An 18,348-nucleotide genomic window follows, 5' to 3' on the forward strand; every position below is an offset into this window, starting at 1 on the left:
ACAAGCTCAAAAATATATATATGTTTTTTTTAAAAAAATGATCCTCTCCAACATTACCTAAATGTCATGCGAAAATTATGTATTTATGTTAAAGATCTTTGATAAATGATAATACACAATTATCAATTATAGCTTTATATAGCGATTACCCATTTTTTAAAAAATACAATATAATATAATATAATATAAATATTCGAATATATCGAACAAAGGGCCCAAACTCATATTATAAAGTGGCGCTACGTTGGTTCTGTGTTATGAAGCTTACTTCCTCTTCCTCTTCCTCTTCCTCTTCATTTCTATTTTCACAAAATATATGGCCGATTCCGAAGCCAATTCACCCATGGATCAAGCACTGGTATGCATCTCAATTTCTCCTTTTATTTCTCTATTTTTTAAGGGATTAATTGAAGATTTGTGCTCTTGATTCAGGTTCAGGAAAATCATGATGACGCGAAGAAGCTGAAGCATCTTGATTTTGTTCGAGTGGCTGCAATTTACGTCATCATTTGCAGCTCCACACTGTACGAGTACGCCAAGGAGAACTCGGGCCCGTTGAAGTCCGGCGTTCGGACCGTCGAAGCAACGGTTCAATCCGTCACTGGACCCGTCCTCGAGAAATTCCAGCACGTACCCCTTCAGTTTCTCGAGTTCGTCGATCGCAAGGTGGATGACACCCTTTGCGATTTGGATCGCAACGTACCGGTTTCCATGAAGCAGGTTTCAGGATTCGATCATGTTACACATTACACATTTTCTCAAATCTCATGCATTCTTGCGATTATGGAATTTTTTTTAACTAACCTCAGGTTTCAAGCCAAGCTTGGTCGGCTGCTCAAAAGGCTCTGGAACTGGCCCGGGATCTAGCTTCTGAATTGCAGAGATCCGGCGTGGTGGATACGGCTTCAAACTTGGCCAAGACTGTGTACACTACCTACGAGCCGACGGCCAAGGAGCTGTATTCCAAGTACGAGCCTGTGGCGGAGAAGTACGCCGTCACGGCTTGGTATCAGCTTAATCGGCTGCCATTGTTTCCACAAGCGGCTCATGTAGTGGTCCCCACGGCAGCTTACTGGGCGGAGAAGTATAACCAGGCGGTGGTTTATGCGGCTGAGAGAGGCTACACGGTGTCGTGTTACTTGCCTCTGGTGCCTATCGAGAAAATTGCTAAAACATTTGGAAACGTCGCCAACGGCGGCCAATACGCCGCCATTTCACACTGATTTTGGTCGTCGTTTTTCTTAAAAATAAGTCAAGTGTTGTGTAGAGCGCGAGAGACCATTAGTATTATGTGATTTGGTTTTGTTAAAATATTGTGATTTTATGATCTTACGATACAATTGAGCTAATCTAGTGGATTTGGATTTGACAAATGATCTCAAATAAATATATATATAATTTATGGATTTGAGGAAGAGATTTAAATTGGATAAAAGACATATCGGGTATTGGTCTTGGTTTACACCAACTAGTACAATACGCATGATATCGAATTGATCCAAATACAAGTATCAATATGCATCATCGAGATCTTGATAACTGCTCATACGGATCGAAAATGGAATACTGGGTTGTGTTTGCTTAAATGTTCTAATATTTCAAACTCCTCAAACTCAAGTGTTGATTAACTCCAATTGTTATACAAATCAAGAAAAGCTTCGAATGAAACAGAAGCAAAGAATATCCTCTCTCTCACCAAACAATACTTTAAGGATTGTACACGGCCATCCAAAATATTTTCTTAAACTCTATAAGAAAATTACACGGCTATGAATAACGGTATACTCAAAGAAGGCAACAACAAAAAAAAAAGAAACAACACAACTATAAATTATAGTACATTCGAAGAGGCAAACAAATGAAAACCAGCTTCTAGTAAGGACTATGCCGGCTTTTTCTTCTGTTTGTTGGTGATTTTGCTACCAAAGTATTTGATATCCACGACCAAGTTTTATCTGTCGACTCATCAGACAACCAGCAACAAAGCCGGCCATCTTCACCACCTGTCCAACCAAAAATTCCATGGGTTTTTGAAGTCCGACCAGGAATGCTGGACAAGGGCAATACACTCCTGACAATCCCTGTATGGCCACCTTGAAAAACAGCTTCTGCAGATTCAATCCTGCGTGTTGTGCCATAATTTACAGGAAAATATCCAAAAGTGCCGTTATTCGTGCCGCCAATCACCCAAAGGCGATCATCCTCAGCCGAATAGTGACAGTCAACAAAATAATCAACCTACACATAACACAAGTGTTCATAAGAAACTCAATTTTCCTCCAAATAAGCGTGTAGGACACAAGTGTAATAGATGTTGATATAATTCTATTGCTTGTTCATAATTTAGAAAATTCAAAAATTTTAAAATCCTCATGCATGATCATTGGTCCAGCTGTTAGAGGCCAGCATACGAGCATCCTCAAAGTTGGCTTCGGTTCGAGCATCATTCAAATCCCAGACACTAAAAGAGGCAATTTATAATGTAAGCATTAAACTCCTGTTCAAATTCACAGCATGCTGGAAGCTATTATATTTATAAATGCAGTGCTTACACATACCTTAAGGTCTCAATATGTGTTAAACACCACAATTTGTGATTTGCCTGACCAAAAAATCCCACTTTTCCAATTGAAGTTCCGACATTAAACACCTAACCTTATTGTCACGGGGAATATAAAGAATAGAATCAGAGGAAAATTTCATTAAGCTTTTCAAACTTGTCAAAGATAACAAGAAGTGAGACAGTGAATGAGAAGCAACGAAATAATTTATTCATCCAAAAGAAGACGTGTACAAATATAAGAAGACAGTGAGAACCCAAGGAAAGACATTTCACTTACCGACACCAAGTGATCAATGTCATTTATGTTTCCGCTGGTATCAAAAAGGCACATCAACCCCATCAACTGAACCAGAAACAAGCTTGCTTTGATTATTGGGAACAAAGTGGACCTGTGAACAATTGAATAATAAGCATTAAACTCCAACATATTGGCCAACTTTCTGTCTGTACACTGACATCACTTCCAAAACAAATGATGCTGTCAGGTATACATGCATCATGTAAAAATCAATTGATTTTGGACATTTCTTAAGGTCCATCCAATGACTGTCCAAGGCCAGATCATCAGGTCTTCTTACTTCGTTGATCTCTTCTGTTATTTTCTCTGTTATCAAAAGGATAAAAATAAAAAGGCATCTCCACAGACCTGAGTAACATCATCCAAGTGAAATTCCTCCAGGCGTGCAGTCAACTTCATGGTTCTCCAATCCCAGAAAATTATCTGTATGTTGTCAAATCGTGAGCGGCAAAGAACATGGACTGATTAATCAATCAAAATAATAATTTATATGAATTCCAAAACTCGACATGAAATCAGCCATTTTGACCTTCTCCATATAATGAAGTAATTAGTGCTTATATATGAATTGATCTTCTCTCTATCAGCTATCAAGCGCTGTTTTTGTTCAAGCCCCATGCCTCAAAGATCAAGTGTCGTGGTTACTAAAAGACAAGAGAAAAGACAAGAGAATAGCACATCTATCTAAAATTGAAGGAGTGGCAGTGTCATCAAGCACTAACAACATTCACATCAGAAACGTGTAAAAAAATAACATCGATTTTCTCCATGGTAATAATGATTTGGAAATGTCAGAAAACGAAAAATACCTGTGACTTGCACCCTGCAGCAAGAAGATTAGCTCCTGATCCACCAAATGAGAAGCTGAAAATCTCCTGTGATGGACCTGTACTTATACAAGACACCTGTATGGCAAAGCCAAAATCAGAGTAAGTTTGGATCCTCGGAATAGAAAATACAAATAAAACATATATTCAAATATATCAGACCTTGTGTTTGAGTTCACAAATTTGAACAAAGGGGCAACAATATGTTGCAATATGTTCCAGAGTGTTTGGATGCAAAAGCCTTTTTATAAAAACGGATTTTAATTTTTTTAAAAAGGTGCTTTTAAGCATTTGATGGAATTGGGGTGAGTTTTTACTAAAATGGACTTTAAAGAAGTCCAAATTCAGCTTATCTATAATAAAAATAAAGAAGACGCTTTATTTAACTACTAGGTTCCATTCCAACATAGAACTACTGCAGTCCACAGCTTTTTTAAGGAAACAAAAAAAACATTTTAGAAGCCCAGCTAAACAGATCGTTTTTTCAAGATTTGGCGGTTCTGTATTCTTCCTCAGCCGTCAAATTTAATTCTAAGCAACAGGCATTATGTATCAACAAATAATACTATATCCGATTACAAGATTTATTTCAATCCTCAAATTCAGTATGTTAGAACGAAAAAACATAGAACCTGCTGGCAAGTCCTGGAATCCCAAGCTCTAATGGTGTTGTCACTAGAACAAGAGTACAACACATGCGGAGACGATGGCCCAACGAAAGAAATCTGGTTGATAGTTGCGGGATGCCCTTTACATTGGCCAAGGTACTGCCCAGTCACAGGTGAATACAACTTCACCTCATTGGTTGAAAGTGAAACCGCCATTGACGTCCAATCGTCCCTAAAACAGTAAAATCACGACAACTCCTTGGTATCAGAACCAAATAAGAAGAACGCAATTCAGCAAAAAGAAGAAGAAAACGAGAGTGAAAATCATACTTGGCAGCAATTTGGAATACGTAATCATCACCGAAGTTAGTTTGAACCGAGTTCTTGAGCCCGTGCCGCTTGAAAAGTGCTGAATTAGGAGCAGACTTTTCTTCTTCTACTTCCATCTCATCCTCAATTTCCAGGGCCATTGCTCCTGCGGCCTGTCTGTTTGAGAGTGAATACTAGGGTTTTGGGCCAAGATTCGCTTTTGGAAAAACTATTTTAGCATTCGCAATCGGAGCAACAATTGAAGGGTTCTTTATATGCACATGTCTTGTCTGCAGACCACCAATTTTAATTCGAGAAAAAATCAATCAGCTCTCGATTAACTAGAAATAAAATTGCGTTAATTTCTAATTTAGTAAATTCAGTTTTGTGTAATCTAACTCGGCCACACCTGTCCGATGCTCTTTGACCATGCTGAAAACCATACCTTTATTTTTATAGATTCCACCTTCTGGATTATCATCTATTTCGCAAACGAGTTGTATGCAATTTACAATCCCACGTTATACATGATCATCTTGGAGCATTAAGCTCAGAAAGGGAAAGTTTATCAATTCATGGACTCAAAATACAAGCTTCGCCACATGTAAGGAAAATGCTTTACACCCAGATGGTTCAAAAAAGGTGCTTCATCGGTACACATTTGAGCACAAAGATGGATAATTTTTGTCAACAAAAGCATGTTTTGCAACACAAGACTCTAAAGGTCAACACCACAAAGAAGGGGTCCTCCAAACTAAATATTTAGATAATTAGGAACTCTGCAACGATTCAACTTTAGTCTCCGCAGTTTCTCCCTCTCCCACAACTTTATCATCAGCTTTTTTGTCTTCGGGTTTATCTACCTCTGCAGTAGATATAAGATAGGCATATAAACAAAACAAATCAAGAATTAGCGCACAACCAGAAGACTGAAACCATATGAGAGATTTAAGAGAAGTACAAATCAAGACCTAGAGCACAACCAGAAGACTAAAACCATATGAGAGAAGTACACGTGAGTATGCGGGTCAACAAAATGGAAGATCACACGATATAAACAAGGTGAACTGGCCCTACAAAGTGACATTTTAATCTCCAGCACCTGATAGAGTTAAAAGGGTTGATGATAATTACATTCGAGGTGCCTTCCCCAATACTTTGTATAATAGCTCTACAATGACATTCATGATGGAACAAGGGAAGGACAACCAAACATGGAAAAATGTAGCTTTCGCCATTTTGGCCAAAAAAAGGAAAAATTTATATCAACTCTAAACAAAAGACATTCACAGTCAGAACAAAACTGCTACCATCACTATGTGCAAAAATTTAATCACGTAAAGCTCCATCCACCGGAACAAGAAAATCTCAAACATCACAGAGGTCCGAATTAATAATTAATAAAGCAAATCAAACAAATAAAATTGTAACATTTTAACAAATTCAATGCATGTAATTGCAACCAATAATACCTTCATCATCACTATCATCAAATTCATCAGGTCCTCCCATGCCACCCATGTCACCAAATTTCTGTAGAATTTTTTTAAAAAAAACTTCAAAATAATAACAAAGAAAAACCGAGTATAATGCCTGGCAACAGATGCAGAAACTTACAGAGAAATCCATGCCACCCAAATCCAAATCACCAGGCCCTCCTGATCAAATTGTGATAAGATTCAAAATCTCCTTTACCAGAGAATCTTAGCCAAATTTGTATAAAGTATAAGAGAAAAATATAAAACAAACCAGTATCATCATCTTCGTCCACCCATTTATCCCAATCTACTTTCACATAATGAGGAGCCTTTGCATCTCCACGTAACAGTTTACCCCACCATTTTTTATCTGATTTCTCCAAAACACAGAATATGTTTCTCACACCAACATTTATCTTGCTCTCCTGGTAAATAAACTTGTGAGTCATAGGAAGAATGGAAAAGCAAGTAGAAAAACTTGAGATAAATTTGCATATAAAAATTAGAGAAAATGGTAGATGAATCATTCACTTAAAAGGTAAAAGATCGGCCTGCATTACAAAATATACATCAACTCACTCCTCCCATTGGTTAAAAACAAACTGACTAATCTAACTTGTAGGGACACATAACAATTTTATATGCATATTTTCTACAATCCATGTTGACGTTCTTAGAAAAATTACTGATAATTTCATTTAGATAATTACCAATAACAGAGGGCTGATAAATAAGGATACACGGACATATGTTTAAAGCCCAAAACATCACAAGGGGTCATTTTTATCATCAAGAAAAGGATTGTGCTTTTTACTCCAGTAAAATAACTAGGCAGGACGAGTACATCAGATAAGCAGCAACAGGTTACAGGCCTCAAATTCTAGAATGTGCATTAATTTGAAAAAAAGGTTCCAAGAATGGTTGATCATCTAGAAACTTCTAACCATATTATCAAAGCACAACTGAAATATCGTGACAGCACAACTCACCTCGACATTAACTTTATCATGAAGATCTAATTTGAGTTCGTAAAGATTGTCCAACCCAGCAGTGGCTGAAAAAGTAAATATTCCTTCTGGATCGAGGTTGACCTTAGAATTCTTTGCATCTGGTAGTACCACCGTAAGATAAACTTTGTCCTCTCTTTCGGCCCACTTAACCTCGGGGTGCCGACTACAGAATAAAAATTCTCTTAACCAATGGCTAAATGGCATAAACAACATGAACACAACATTAATGGATAACAATCACTGTGAATGGTAAATCACAGTCATCCTATAAGGCATAGTTTGGTACACATGATAGGATAAGTATGTGATATATAATATAAGGATAAAAAAGATGGATATTATATTTAATGTTTGGTATGATTTTAATAAGAGTGATTAAATTTATATTTTAGATTGTAATAACAAAATTAACATTTATCATAATAAATTTTATAATTTCAAAGTTGTTACTTGAGTTCATATTTCTTATATGTTCATGCACCGACAGTGCTTGCATAATTTATTTATTTTTACCTAATTTTATATATTATATGATATGATAATTGAGCTCTTAATTTCGTGAGTCAAGTCAAATATCAATTTTTAAGATTAATCGAGTGATACTAATAACTTTATTGAGATTTATAAAAATTATTTATATAATTATCTCGAGTTTATTTATATAATTATCATATTATATAATATATAAAAATAAATAAAAATATTTATTTGATTTTAGTTTCTACCTACTAGCATAAGTGAAATGAGAGAACTATAAGGTTTATGATTTTTATATATTGAGGACAATTAAGTTATTTGTAGTGTTTTTTAATATTAAATTAAAATTATCACATCTCATTAAAAAAAAAAGATATGTTATCTTTGTATAAAATTATCTATCAATATCATGGGTTTTTAAAAAAAATACCAAACGTACGATATAGCGCAGGGTTTTCACTCCAACGGAGGCTGCGCCCAAATTTGGTGCAGAGGAGGCAATAAAAGCATCCATATTTCTATTTTTCCATCACAAATCACTGTTTTTTTCCCGATCCAAAACATAATCTAGGTAGGGATTCTCNAGACAATTAAGTTATTTGTGGTGTTTTTTAATATTAAATTAAAATTATCACATCTCATAAAAAAAAAAGATATGTTATCTTTGTATAAAATTATCTATCAATATCATGGGTTTTTAAAAAAAATACCAAACGTACGATATAGCGCAGGGTTTTCACTCCAACGGAGGCTGCGCCCAAATTTGGTGCAGAGGAGGCAATAAAAGCATCCATATTTCTATTTTTCCATCACAAATCACTGTTTTTTTCCCGATCCAAAACATAATCTAGGTAGGGATTCTCATATTTTAATGTCCTAATCGAAGTTAAAAAATGTGTCATATAAAACTCATTTATCAAATCTGGCGCAGAGGAGGCGCAGAGGAGAAACCCAGCGCCAAGCGCTGGGTTTGGGCTTTTTTTATTNAACAAGATGCTCATTATGCACTACGAAATCTTTAATTGATCATTTGTGGGAGGAATATAGTTGTTCAGATGTTTGAATTTGGATTCATATTGAGTTCTAAAAATAAATTATTTGTATTAAAATTATGTCAATTTTAATAATGAAGCATTTGTATTAATTCGTATTATAAATATTAGAGTTAATATATATAAGAATCAAATAAATAAAATTAACTATTAGTAAAAATAAAATTATAATTATAATAATAATATTAACATTAATTATAATTAAATTTTTAAATTTATAAATAAATAGTAAACAAAAAGAATATTCTAGGAATATACTTTTTAGGGTAAGATTTGAAGTAAATGAGTTGAAGATGAATGTTATATTTGGTGCAGAAAATGTATCAAAATAGATTTATGGGTTGAAGATGGCCTAATGTAATAAATACATGCTCAATAAAAAAAAAACGAAGAAACATTTCTGCCTTCCTCTTCAATATTAAAAAAAGTAAAATCGAACCAATCCACATATGTCTCGCTCCCAGCCTCCCACTAGTCAGATAAATTTCCAAGAACAAAACAATAACGAAATGCTAAACCAAATTTCTAGTCCTCTCTAACCAAACTCGAACTGAAAAATGACCCCGAGAGAGAATGTTAAAATCAGTAAGACAGTCATAAAATCAACAACTTAAAGAAAAAATACTCGGCAAGCAAAAAACAATCAACTTACACACTTTCAATAGAAAAAATGACGGCTAACAAGATGAAAAACAAAGCCGTAATATTTATTTATCTTCCTTTGAGTAAAAAATTACCTCATTTTCGAATTCGGTTGCTAGAACGCCTAGAAGAATCCAGAGACTGTTGAAAACCCTAGAAGCAGCGGTTTATGGCATAGAGTTGCAGGGTACAAATTAAAAAGGCATAGTTTTCAGTTCTCAAAAAGCGCTTTTGCGATAAAATTGTAAAATCGCATTTCCAGTCTTATTCGCATAAAGCCCGGGCCACTTTGATCGATTTGGGCTTCAAAACTGATGATGGGCCAATCGAAGAGCCCATGAATACCGCTAATATTATAAGACATTAATGATTGCGGATTCCATCGTTATTAAAAAAAAATTATAATTATCAAACTTTCACATCTTTAAATAATATATATAGTATATTGATATAAAAGAGAATGAGTCCAAAACAAGTTGGTTTCTGGATCAATTTTATCTCAAGACATGTCTCCCTTTGAACACAGATAATTTTGAAAACAAATTTTAAATTTTCTTAGTATATATTGTTAACCAAATTCTTTCATTTTAATCCATCCATCCAAATGCAAGTTGTTAGGGTTCATGTATTTGAATTGATAAATAACCTTTGAATTCTCGATTTTAAATCAAGTTTATTATTTCTGGACAAAGTCATACTTAGAAAATTTCAAATCGATCCATGTATTAATTTGGTACATTAATTTTGTTGTCGGATTCACTTTCAAATCAAATCACTACCCTGGCCTTGAGAGAATCTTAAGAAGTTTGCTGGTTTATTTGTTATTTCGAGGTTTTGATCTTCTTCTTCTTCTTTGTGACATTTTCAAGTGTTCTTTCAAATGGCGTCATCTTTGTGTCTGTCAGACTAGTTGCAACAGTGCATGAAATAAACTCATCTAAACGGGTGCTTGTAAGGAGATATATTAATTGCTTGACAAGATTCACGAGGAAGTCACCTACTTCACCTATTCACATGACCATTTGTGACCCGAAATCCCTTTACTTTTCTTGCTAACTAGCCTTCATTTATTGCATTCATGACCTTCTCGTTATAGTACGTAACCCATTCATTGGAAACGGTTTTCTTTACTCTCCGAGAAAATACAAATTAAACAGTATATAGTGCGATAGAATCCTCCTCCCTTTCCCTTTCCTAGCTAGGCTCCATCTTTATCAATCTGATAGTATAGTATTATAATTTTTAAACCTTTCGATTTCATTTCATTTCTTTCTTTTTACGAAAGATGTTTAAAACCCGTTTTGCCATCGAAGAAACTAGCATGGATACTCATGCTCTCATGCTGTTTGGCATCCCAAGATGGAAATGGGGATGACTACACTGAAGTTGCATGTAGTGTATGTTGGAAATTTTAATAAAAATTTAAAGGTTGAATAAAAAATTGTGTCTCATGAATGTGGGAGTGTCTTTTGGCTCTTCACATTCTTGAGTTAATTGAAGAGTTTTGACTCTTCATATTCTTGAGTTAATGGGAAGATTAATTGAGTTAATTAATCTTCCATGACTCTTGGTGTGCATTTTGGGGCTTATAAATAGTGGGTTCATTTCCTCATTTCAAGTACATGAAATTTTCTCTCTTTCAAGCTCTCTCTTGCATTACATATTGTTATCTTTCCATTTGGCCTCTCGTAAAATCTCGGTGATAAAGTAAAGGTACGTTTTCAGTTCGCCGTAGTAGTGTCTCGTGCTAAGTCACTGCTGGTTGTTCCGTTGTATCCTGGGAAACAGACGTCCGCTGAAACCTCGAAGCACATACTGGAGAGGGCGAATCTGTTTTAAGGAAACTGTACATGCTACAGGCCTCGGTTTGGTTTTGTTTTCTTTTACATAATAGTCATACTGTAAACATCACACTTGTTTCGGTTATTACTTTATCTCTACAAGTTTGTTTTTACGCTACTGGTTTTAGCAATTTTTCTAACAGTGTAACACCATATCGCCATCTTTGCATCCATCCTCTCGCATCCTTTTCGAATCAAGCAAAACAGGACCCTGGTGAACGTACGGGATCGTGCAGGCGTGTCCGTCACTATTGGAGAAGACAAGAAAGTTGCTGGGTCCGTGGCAAATTTGAAGTAAAATGGAAGTGAACTTGTCGCAGGAGGAAGAAACAGGATGGCTGTGTCGGACCGCTCGAATGATTTCAAGATGCGCTGGAAAACCTTTAGGAGTCGCTCGACGTGCTGAGAAACCTTATTGTTGTGCAGTTCGGTTCTGAGATGTGTATATGTATATATGCATGTGTGCACGAGTATATATAATGGTTAAAAGGCAAGGCTTCTTAAATTTTCGTGTGATACGAGGTATTGTTCTAAAAAGCTGTAGACGATAAAATTTACTGAAATAAATTATATGATGTTTTCTTTAACTCTTGTCATTTAATTTGATAGAAGTATTTTTGGAAATTTGTAAAAATTATATCATTAACTCAAGAGTAGTTACCTAAGCTTCTCATGATTTATAGTGCAACTGTGCACGAGTTTCATATTTGTATAATCATTTTTTTGCTGATAAATATTTTTGGATTGTAGTTATTTTTTATATAAAAGTTCGAACAACTATATATATGTAATGTTTTTTTGTGAGATGTTTTCACGAGTTTATATCCATGAGACGGGTCAATCAAATCCATATCTATCATGAAAAATAAGATTTTTAACATAAAAAAATAATTTATTTTTCATGAGTTGAGTCGGGTGGAAGACCCGTCTTACAAAATTAACTTATGAAAGCGGATGAGATGTGATCGTTATGGGTAAATAATAAATTAACGAAAATAAATTTTATAAAATTTTTATTTTAAAAAAATAAGTATTTTTATAAAATTTAATTAAAACAGGGTTTTGAACTTTTGATATTTCCAAAGAACAGTGGTTCCAGCGAATGAGTTTTTTCTAATTTATATATAATCACACCCAATTTAATTTTCTAAAACATGTCTTGAACATTTATTATTTTCATCATATCTTTAAACTATAGGGATAATATTATATAATAATTATGATGAAAAAATTAATTATTATTAAACAACGGTTGGCTTTGACTTTTTGACACAGAGATGAGCTTCCAAATTACTCAAAGTTGCCCACCAACTTTGCCAGTTAAGAGTAATTTTCATTCTATCGACTCATTGACCAAAAGCTGTAGGCAGTTGGAAGATTTTGCCTCTCCAAGTTGAAGCCTAATATCAGGAATAAGAATGTAGTACTTTGCATAGCCATTAAACACCTCTTGGACACGATGACTTGTGCCAATTTAATATCAAAGCCTGAATTTCAGATATTTGAGATTCAATTATTATAAGAGTAAGTATCTTGTGAGACGGGCTCATGCATCTATATCAATGACATGGATTGATTTGATATTTTTGACATAAAAATAATATTTTTTCATGAATTGAGTCGAGTTAAATATATGTCTCATAAAATTGATCCGTTAGAATGTCTCATCAGACTTTCGTAAATCAATGGAATGTAAATTTGTGATAAAATATCGGTGAACTCTCTTGAAACATCATGCCTAATAAATAACATGTATAATATTGTTTTCTCAAATTTTGTGTATAGATTTCATTTATTTATAAACTTATTATTATTACTATCATTGAACATCTCATAACAATAAACATAAAGCACATCTAATCAATAAAAAAAAAAGTTTGGTGCCGAGTGTAACAGACAATTTAGATTTATATTATATTATATTATATATGTCAATTCAGGGAAAATTTTAAATAACCTGCCTAACTATAAGTTTAATTCATACCTACTAAATAATTTAATTAATATAACTTGCTAATCTATTGATTGATTACAAGTAATGAATTAATAAATTCAGAAGACGCATAACCAAAGAAATCTTGAAGATGCCTAACCAGAAGTCAATCATTGACAGCCTAATATACATATTAACGAAGAATATAACAAAAAAATGTCTTTATGTAAGGATGGAACAATCAAATCTATATAACAAAATATATTTTTGTTTTAAATAAAATAAGCAATTAATCAATCACATAATGATAAAGGAAAAAAAAAGAACATATTATAATTAAAATACATCAACAAAGAAACGACCACCAAAATATAATAAAATAATAACATATATATCCCAAAACTTATATAAAACTCAAAATTATATATAAAAAAACACCGATTTAAAATAATGACCCAGCCTCGTCCAGAGACACTAGTCACGTAAATCATATTGGACAAGTCAGTTATGACAAGTTCGCTTGAGAAAATATTGGTACGAAAAATCGAACTCATAAAAATCGGTCAAACACTGACCAACTCCGTCAAGTCGAAAAATCTCATTGAAGACTTTGCTTAGAATCTTTATCTACATAATATATATATTCAGTATATGTACGTGCTAAATGAGACTTTTTTCATAGCCAAATCAAAATATTTATAGATCTATTATGGTATGATCACTATAATAACCTTCAAATGTATAAATTACAAGAAAATTAATAAGAAAAATTAATCGATGCCGTTACCATAATACAACGGTCCATTCGTTATATGCTTAAATCCAAGCATGATGTTCAATTTAACTGAATTTAAATTAAATATCAGTACAAGCCCAAATACAAGAAATGTTGATTAAAACTTTTATCCGATTAATTATATTATAAAAAAATATTTTTTCAATTGAGAAAAAATAATCAAATGTATTGATTCTGAAAATCAAAAACAACAAGAAATATTATATTCTAATTATTATTTAAAATAATTCAACTAAATATTATATATTGAGTATGTCTCTAATAAGACAGCCTCACGAATCTATTTCCGTAGATGAGTCAGCTTAGTTCATACTTGTATTGAAAAATAATATATTTAACATAAAAATAATATTTTTTTGTGAGTCGGATCAGAAATCCATATCACAAAATTGATATGTAAGTTTCTTATATTATTTTTGTATCTTATTTTCATATATTTGTTTTTTTTTTACAGAAGTCCCGTAAATGGGATGTCTAGAAATCATTTTTTAAAATTTGAACTCAATACCAATAAATCTCTGAACAGCTTGTCTATGATATTTATTAATAAGCCGAGGGGTATTAACGTAATCTGGTCAACAAAACGCATTCTTATTTAAGCTCGCATTGTTTACGTCTTGCACTCACGCGCCGGGGGTCCCCTTTCCCTCACGAAGTAAGCATACATAAGCCAACCTTCTCTCCCTCCATTCAAAATCGACTCATCTGCAGCTTCGCTCCGGTTTTCGAGCTTCATCCATGGCGTCTGAGTTAATTTTCCGAGGCCACGAGCCACATCCCACGAGCGACGCTTACTCCCCGAAGCCGCCGAAGCCCTGGCTGACTGTAACCAGCCCAATTCGCTACGTGTTGCGAGAGCAACGTTTGCTGTTCGTCTTCGTCGGCATGGCCATTGCCGCTCTGATATTCACCTTCGCACCTTCCTCCGATCCCCGCGCGCCGATCGCGGGCCAATTCATTTCGTCTGAGTTGACTATGCCGCATCCGAAGCCGGACCGAGTCATATATCATAACGGCCACCTCTCAACGGGATTCGGGACCCACTCTGTCGGGAAAATCCCGCTCGGATTGAAACGAAAGGGGCTGCGGATCGTGGTCACGGGTGGGGCCGGGTTCGTGGGGAGTCATTTGGTCGACCGGCTTATGAGCAGAGGCGATAGCGTGATCGTGGTGGATAATTTCTTCACAGGGAGGAAGGAGAACGTGATGCACCATTTCGGGAACCCGAGGTTCGAGCTCATCCGACACGACGTCGTCGAGCCGCTGTTGTTGGAAGTCGATCAGATCTATCATCTCGCATGCCCAGCGTCGCCGGTTCACTACAAGCACAACCCAGTCAAAACTATCATATCCTTAATCTGATTTCTATTCCTTTGTTTGAACTAATCAATCAGCTTCTCTCAAAAAAATTTCGTCTATGGGATCCTTAACTTCTGGTGCCGCACAAGACGAATGTGGTGGGCACGTTGAACATGCTTGGGCTGGCTAAGCGAGTGGGTGCTCGGTTTCTGCTGACGAGCACCAGTGAAGTGTACGGTGATCCGCTGCAACACCCGCAAGTCGAAACCTACTGGGGCAACGTCAATCCAATTGGTCGGTTTCAATTTATTATGTCATTAAATTCGTTTTTATGGGAATCTTGTGACACCTTTAGAGTTTCAAGATCTAAATACTCGAACAACTTTCGCAACATCCAAATCTTCGTGTTCTGTCAATTGCTATTTAATTTGTATTCTTGGAGTGGTGCATAAATCATGATACAGCAAGTGGGGTGGGACCTTACAAGATTGGTTTGGTTTGGTTTTGGGACAGGTGTCCGAAGCTGCTACGATGAAGGAAAGAGAACTGCGGAAACGTTGACCATGGACTATCACAGGGGTGCTGGAGTTGAGGTATTCTTTACTTCAATCTTATTTTTTCGGTATAATTATACATTAGGGCCGGAGGCAACGGGTTTTGGTACAAAAATCGATATTGGATCGGGTAAAGTGGTATTAATTTTTTTATCCGAGGACGAGGTAACATTTTTTGTAGGACCCGACCCATATCGGTCTGGTTAATTAGCAAATTATATTATTTCACAAATATATAAAATGCGAGTATACAAAGCATTTTACATTTTTACAGTTTACATAATATTTTTTTCTTGGTATTTTATGGAGATTGTCTCACGGATCTATCTGTCAACCCAGGTCCATACCTACAATAGAAAGTGACACAAAAATAATATTTTTTCATGGATCGAATTGCATTGGAAATATGTTTCACAAAAATGACTCGTGAGACGATTTGTGTTTTCTTCTTTAATTGTTGGTAATTGTTTGAATGGTGATGATTTTGTTATACTATCTATCTTTTATGGGGAAAAAAGAAATTTTATGACAAACATTTAGAGGTTAAAGTTGGTGGATGAAGTTTGAGTCTGTCAACTGTTGAAATCATACGTTAATACGGCCGAATGATAGTGAAAGAAAATGCGGGTGACAGGTGAGGATTGCTAGGATTTTCAATACATATGGACCTCGAATGTGCATTGATGATGGTCGAGTTGTAAGCAACTTTGTTGCTCAGGTAAATTTATTTTTCCCAAACAATGTATTTTTTCCTATAATTTAATGGAAGTTGTAAAATATGATTATATTCTCGCAGGCTTTGAGGAAGGAACCTTTAACTGTTTATGGTGATGGGAAGCAAACCAGAAGTTTTCAGTATGTCTCCGATTTGGTGAGCAAATAATTTTTTTTTAAAAAAGAAAATTTCTTGTCAGTTATTATAAGAATACATGGCTTTATTTAATCATTTTCATATTTATTTAATGATATATAGCACTTGTTAAAAGTTATTTGACAAAACACAATTTGTAGAGAAGGCTTCTTTTTTTTTTTTCTTTCAAAAATTCATTTGATTTAATTAAGCTTGTGATTAAAAAATATAGAATTTTAAAGACGATCACATATTTTTTACTCTTTTGACTTTCCATAGCAATTTGTCCTTATTTGTTTATTGTTTCATGACCATTAGTTAACGTTCTTAAAAGCTGGCAGCTACTTGAAATCGAATTTGAAATGTGGAAACGGGAAAATTTTTAATTTAATTAATGGGGTTGATAGCATCTTGTTTTGTTTTCAAGTCTGCAGTCTAAATGCAAGATGTGACTTTGCCATCTTTCTAGCTCCAAATGTGATCGTTCATTGCTTTGAATAGTCCTTTATTTATTTGTTTATTTACTTTAGAGATTAGTCATTTATTTTGTGAACCATTTATTCTATTCTTTTGACTACTCAATCACGCAATACACATTTTTTTTATTTATCACAATTCTTAATCCCTTTGCGGTGGAGAACCCATTATCTAAAAGATCATAAAAAATCTAAAATTTGTGTGGCCTCCACCTGATTGGAAAACGATCGATTACACACATTTTATTGATATAAGAATCTTTCAATAAGTGTTCTTTTTCTTTTTAATAATGGCAACAATTATTTTATTAATATATAAACCATTAAATTGTAAGGTGGAAGGGCTAATGCGATTGATGGAAGGTGAGCATGTTGGACCCTTCAATCTTGGGAACCCTGGTGAATTCACCATGCTTGAACTTGCCAAGGTACGAATAATTTGCTTGCCTTGCAACTATCTAGTAAAACTTCGAGCCAACATTTCGAGTTTGACCGAACCCTTTGGATATTTCAACACAACAATAACACACCACGGATTTATATCTTATATTAACACATATATTGTGAAATATATCTGTTGTGCGCAGGTGGTTCAAGATACCATTGATTCAAGCGCAAAGATAGAATTTAGGTCCAACACAGAAGACGATCCTCACAAGAGGAAACCCGACATAACCAAGGCAAAAGAGCAGCTTGGATGGGAGCCTAAAGTGCCGTTGCGCGAGGGGTTACCTATGATGGTCTCAGACTTCAGGCAGCGTATATTTGGGGACCACGAAGAAAATGGAGAAAAAATCTTTAGAGACAACAAAGGAAGTGGAGGAAGAATCTCTGGCGAACACAAAGAAGATTCAGCTTCCAAATAAATCTTGTCAAAATTTACCTATAGCGTTTTCATCTCCTTACAGGGTAAAAGATAGAGTTACTGTTAAAACTTTGGGATAGTTTTGATTATTCGTAATCCGGAAGAAGCATGACAAATTCACAAAATACTTGTGGATAGAGAGCCATGTGGTACGTACTCAAAAAAAAAAGGTTGGTGAAACGTGAATTAGATTTTCTCCTAAAAAATATGTGAATTATATTCATTAAGCATGAATTATATTCAGTGAGCTGTATAAGCAAAGCATTTGGTAGTCGCTTGACGAGATTCATGTCGAATTCTGGTGATAAGAAGCCTGCATCAATGGAAAAGGTTTAGGAATGACTAATGAGTAACTCTGAACCAAACAACCATAGGAGTGAACATTAACAGATAAATCTGCATCCATGAATCTAAACATTTAGCTCTGTTAAAATGAAAAACATGATGAAGAGTTCGGAAAAAGAAACGGC

The 18,348-nt window shown here is 34.7% G+C and overlaps 4 protein-coding genes across 5 annotated transcripts; 2 read left to right on the plus strand and 2 right to left on the minus strand.

Annotated features, from left to right (window-relative positions):
- Positions 1-220: 220 nt before the first annotated feature.
- Positions 221-1,367, plus strand: LOC140967329 (stress-related protein-like). Its single transcript, XM_073427792.1, has 3 exons — positions 221-358; positions 433-720; positions 810-1,367. Exons 1-3 carry the CDS (start codon positions 317-319, stop codon positions 1,221-1,223), a joined length of 744 nt encoding a protein of 247 aa, XP_073283893.1. The 5' UTR covers positions 221-316; the 3' UTR covers positions 1,224-1,367.
- Positions 1,368-1,745: 378 nt separating this feature from the next.
- LOC140967324 (WD repeat-containing protein GTS1-like) lies at positions 1,746-5,015 on the minus strand. The gene is given in 9 exon segments (XM_073427785.1): positions 1,746-2,238; positions 2,377-2,461; positions 2,559-2,650; positions 2,841-2,900; positions 2,902-2,952; positions 3,210-3,284; positions 3,671-3,766; positions 4,321-4,528; positions 4,627-5,015. Coding segments are annotated over 9 exon segments (1,173 nt in total). The 5' UTR covers positions 4,767-5,015; the 3' UTR covers positions 1,746-1,872.
- A 195-nt stretch (positions 5,016-5,210) lies between these two features.
- Positions 5,211-9,497, minus strand: LOC140967326 (uncharacterized protein OsI_027940-like). 2 transcript variants are annotated; one of them, XM_073427787.1, is made up of 6 exons: positions 9,360-9,497; positions 7,073-7,256; positions 6,355-6,508; positions 6,223-6,263; positions 6,078-6,138; positions 5,211-5,470 (listed from the first exon to the last, which is right to left on the minus strand). In XM_073427787.1, exons 1-6 carry the CDS (start codon positions 9,362-9,364, stop codon positions 5,376-5,378), a joined length of 540 nt encoding a protein of 179 aa, XP_073283888.1. In that variant the 5' UTR covers positions 9,365-9,497; the 3' UTR covers positions 5,211-5,375. The 2 variants fall into 2 exon arrangements, with proteins under 2 accessions (XP_073283888.1, XP_073283887.1); XM_073427786.1 differs by having other exon boundaries at positions 6,069-6,138.
- Positions 9,498-14,440: 4,943 nt separating this feature from the next.
- LOC140967289 (UDP-glucuronic acid decarboxylase 2-like) lies at positions 14,441-18,003 on the plus strand. The gene is made up of 7 exons (XM_073427726.1): positions 14,441-15,181; positions 15,280-15,427; positions 15,647-15,726; positions 16,322-16,405; positions 16,484-16,558; positions 17,349-17,441; positions 17,601-18,003. The coding sequence occupies exons 1-7, from the start codon at positions 14,573-14,575 to the stop codon at positions 17,877-17,879; spliced, it is 1,368 nt and encodes a 455-aa protein (XP_073283827.1). The 5' UTR covers positions 14,441-14,572; the 3' UTR covers positions 17,880-18,003.
- The last annotated feature ends 345 nt before the right edge of the window (positions 18,004-18,348 follow it).

This window comes from Primulina huaijiensis, unplaced genomic scaffold, assembly GCF_012295235.1.
Source record: "Primulina huaijiensis isolate GDHJ02 unplaced genomic scaffold, ASM1229523v2 scaffold24871, whole genome shotgun sequence".
Lineage (NCBI taxonomy): Eukaryota > Viridiplantae > Streptophyta > Magnoliopsida > Lamiales > Gesneriaceae > Primulina > Primulina huaijiensis.

Bases quoted from the DNA above. Each gene is read 5' to 3' on its own strand.
- LOC140967289 (XM_073427726.1), top strand. From the start codon at position 14,573: ATGGCGTCTGAGTTAATTTTCCGAGGCCACGAGCCACATCCCACGAGC. The intron at 15,428-15,646 runs GTCGGTTTCAAT...GTTTTGGGACAG, and splicing joins GGGCAACGTCAATCCAATTG to GTGTCCGAAGCTGCTACGAT. The intron at 17,442-17,600 runs GTACGAATAATT...TGTTGTGCGCAG, and splicing joins CCATGCTTGAACTTGCCAAG to GTGGTTCAAGATACCATTGA.
- LOC140967326 (XM_073427786.1), bottom strand. The intron at 6,509-7,072 runs GTGAGTTGTGCT...TTTATTTACCAG, and splicing joins ATGATAAAGTTAATGTCGAG to GAGAGCAAGATAAATGTTGG. The intron at 6,139-6,222 runs GTAAGTTTCTGC...AAAATTCTACAG, and splicing joins TGGGTGGCATGGATTTCTCT to AAATTTGGTGACATGGGTGG.
- LOC140967329 (XM_073427792.1), top strand. From the start codon at position 317: ATGGCCGATTCCGAAGCCAATTCACCCATGGATCAAGCACTG. The intron at 359-432 runs GTATGCATCTCA...CTCTTGATTCAG, and splicing joins CACCCATGGATCAAGCACTG to GTTCAGGAAAATCATGATGA. The intron at 721-809 runs GTTTCAGGATTC...AACTAACCTCAG, and splicing joins TACCGGTTTCCATGAAGCAG to GTTTCAAGCCAAGCTTGGTC.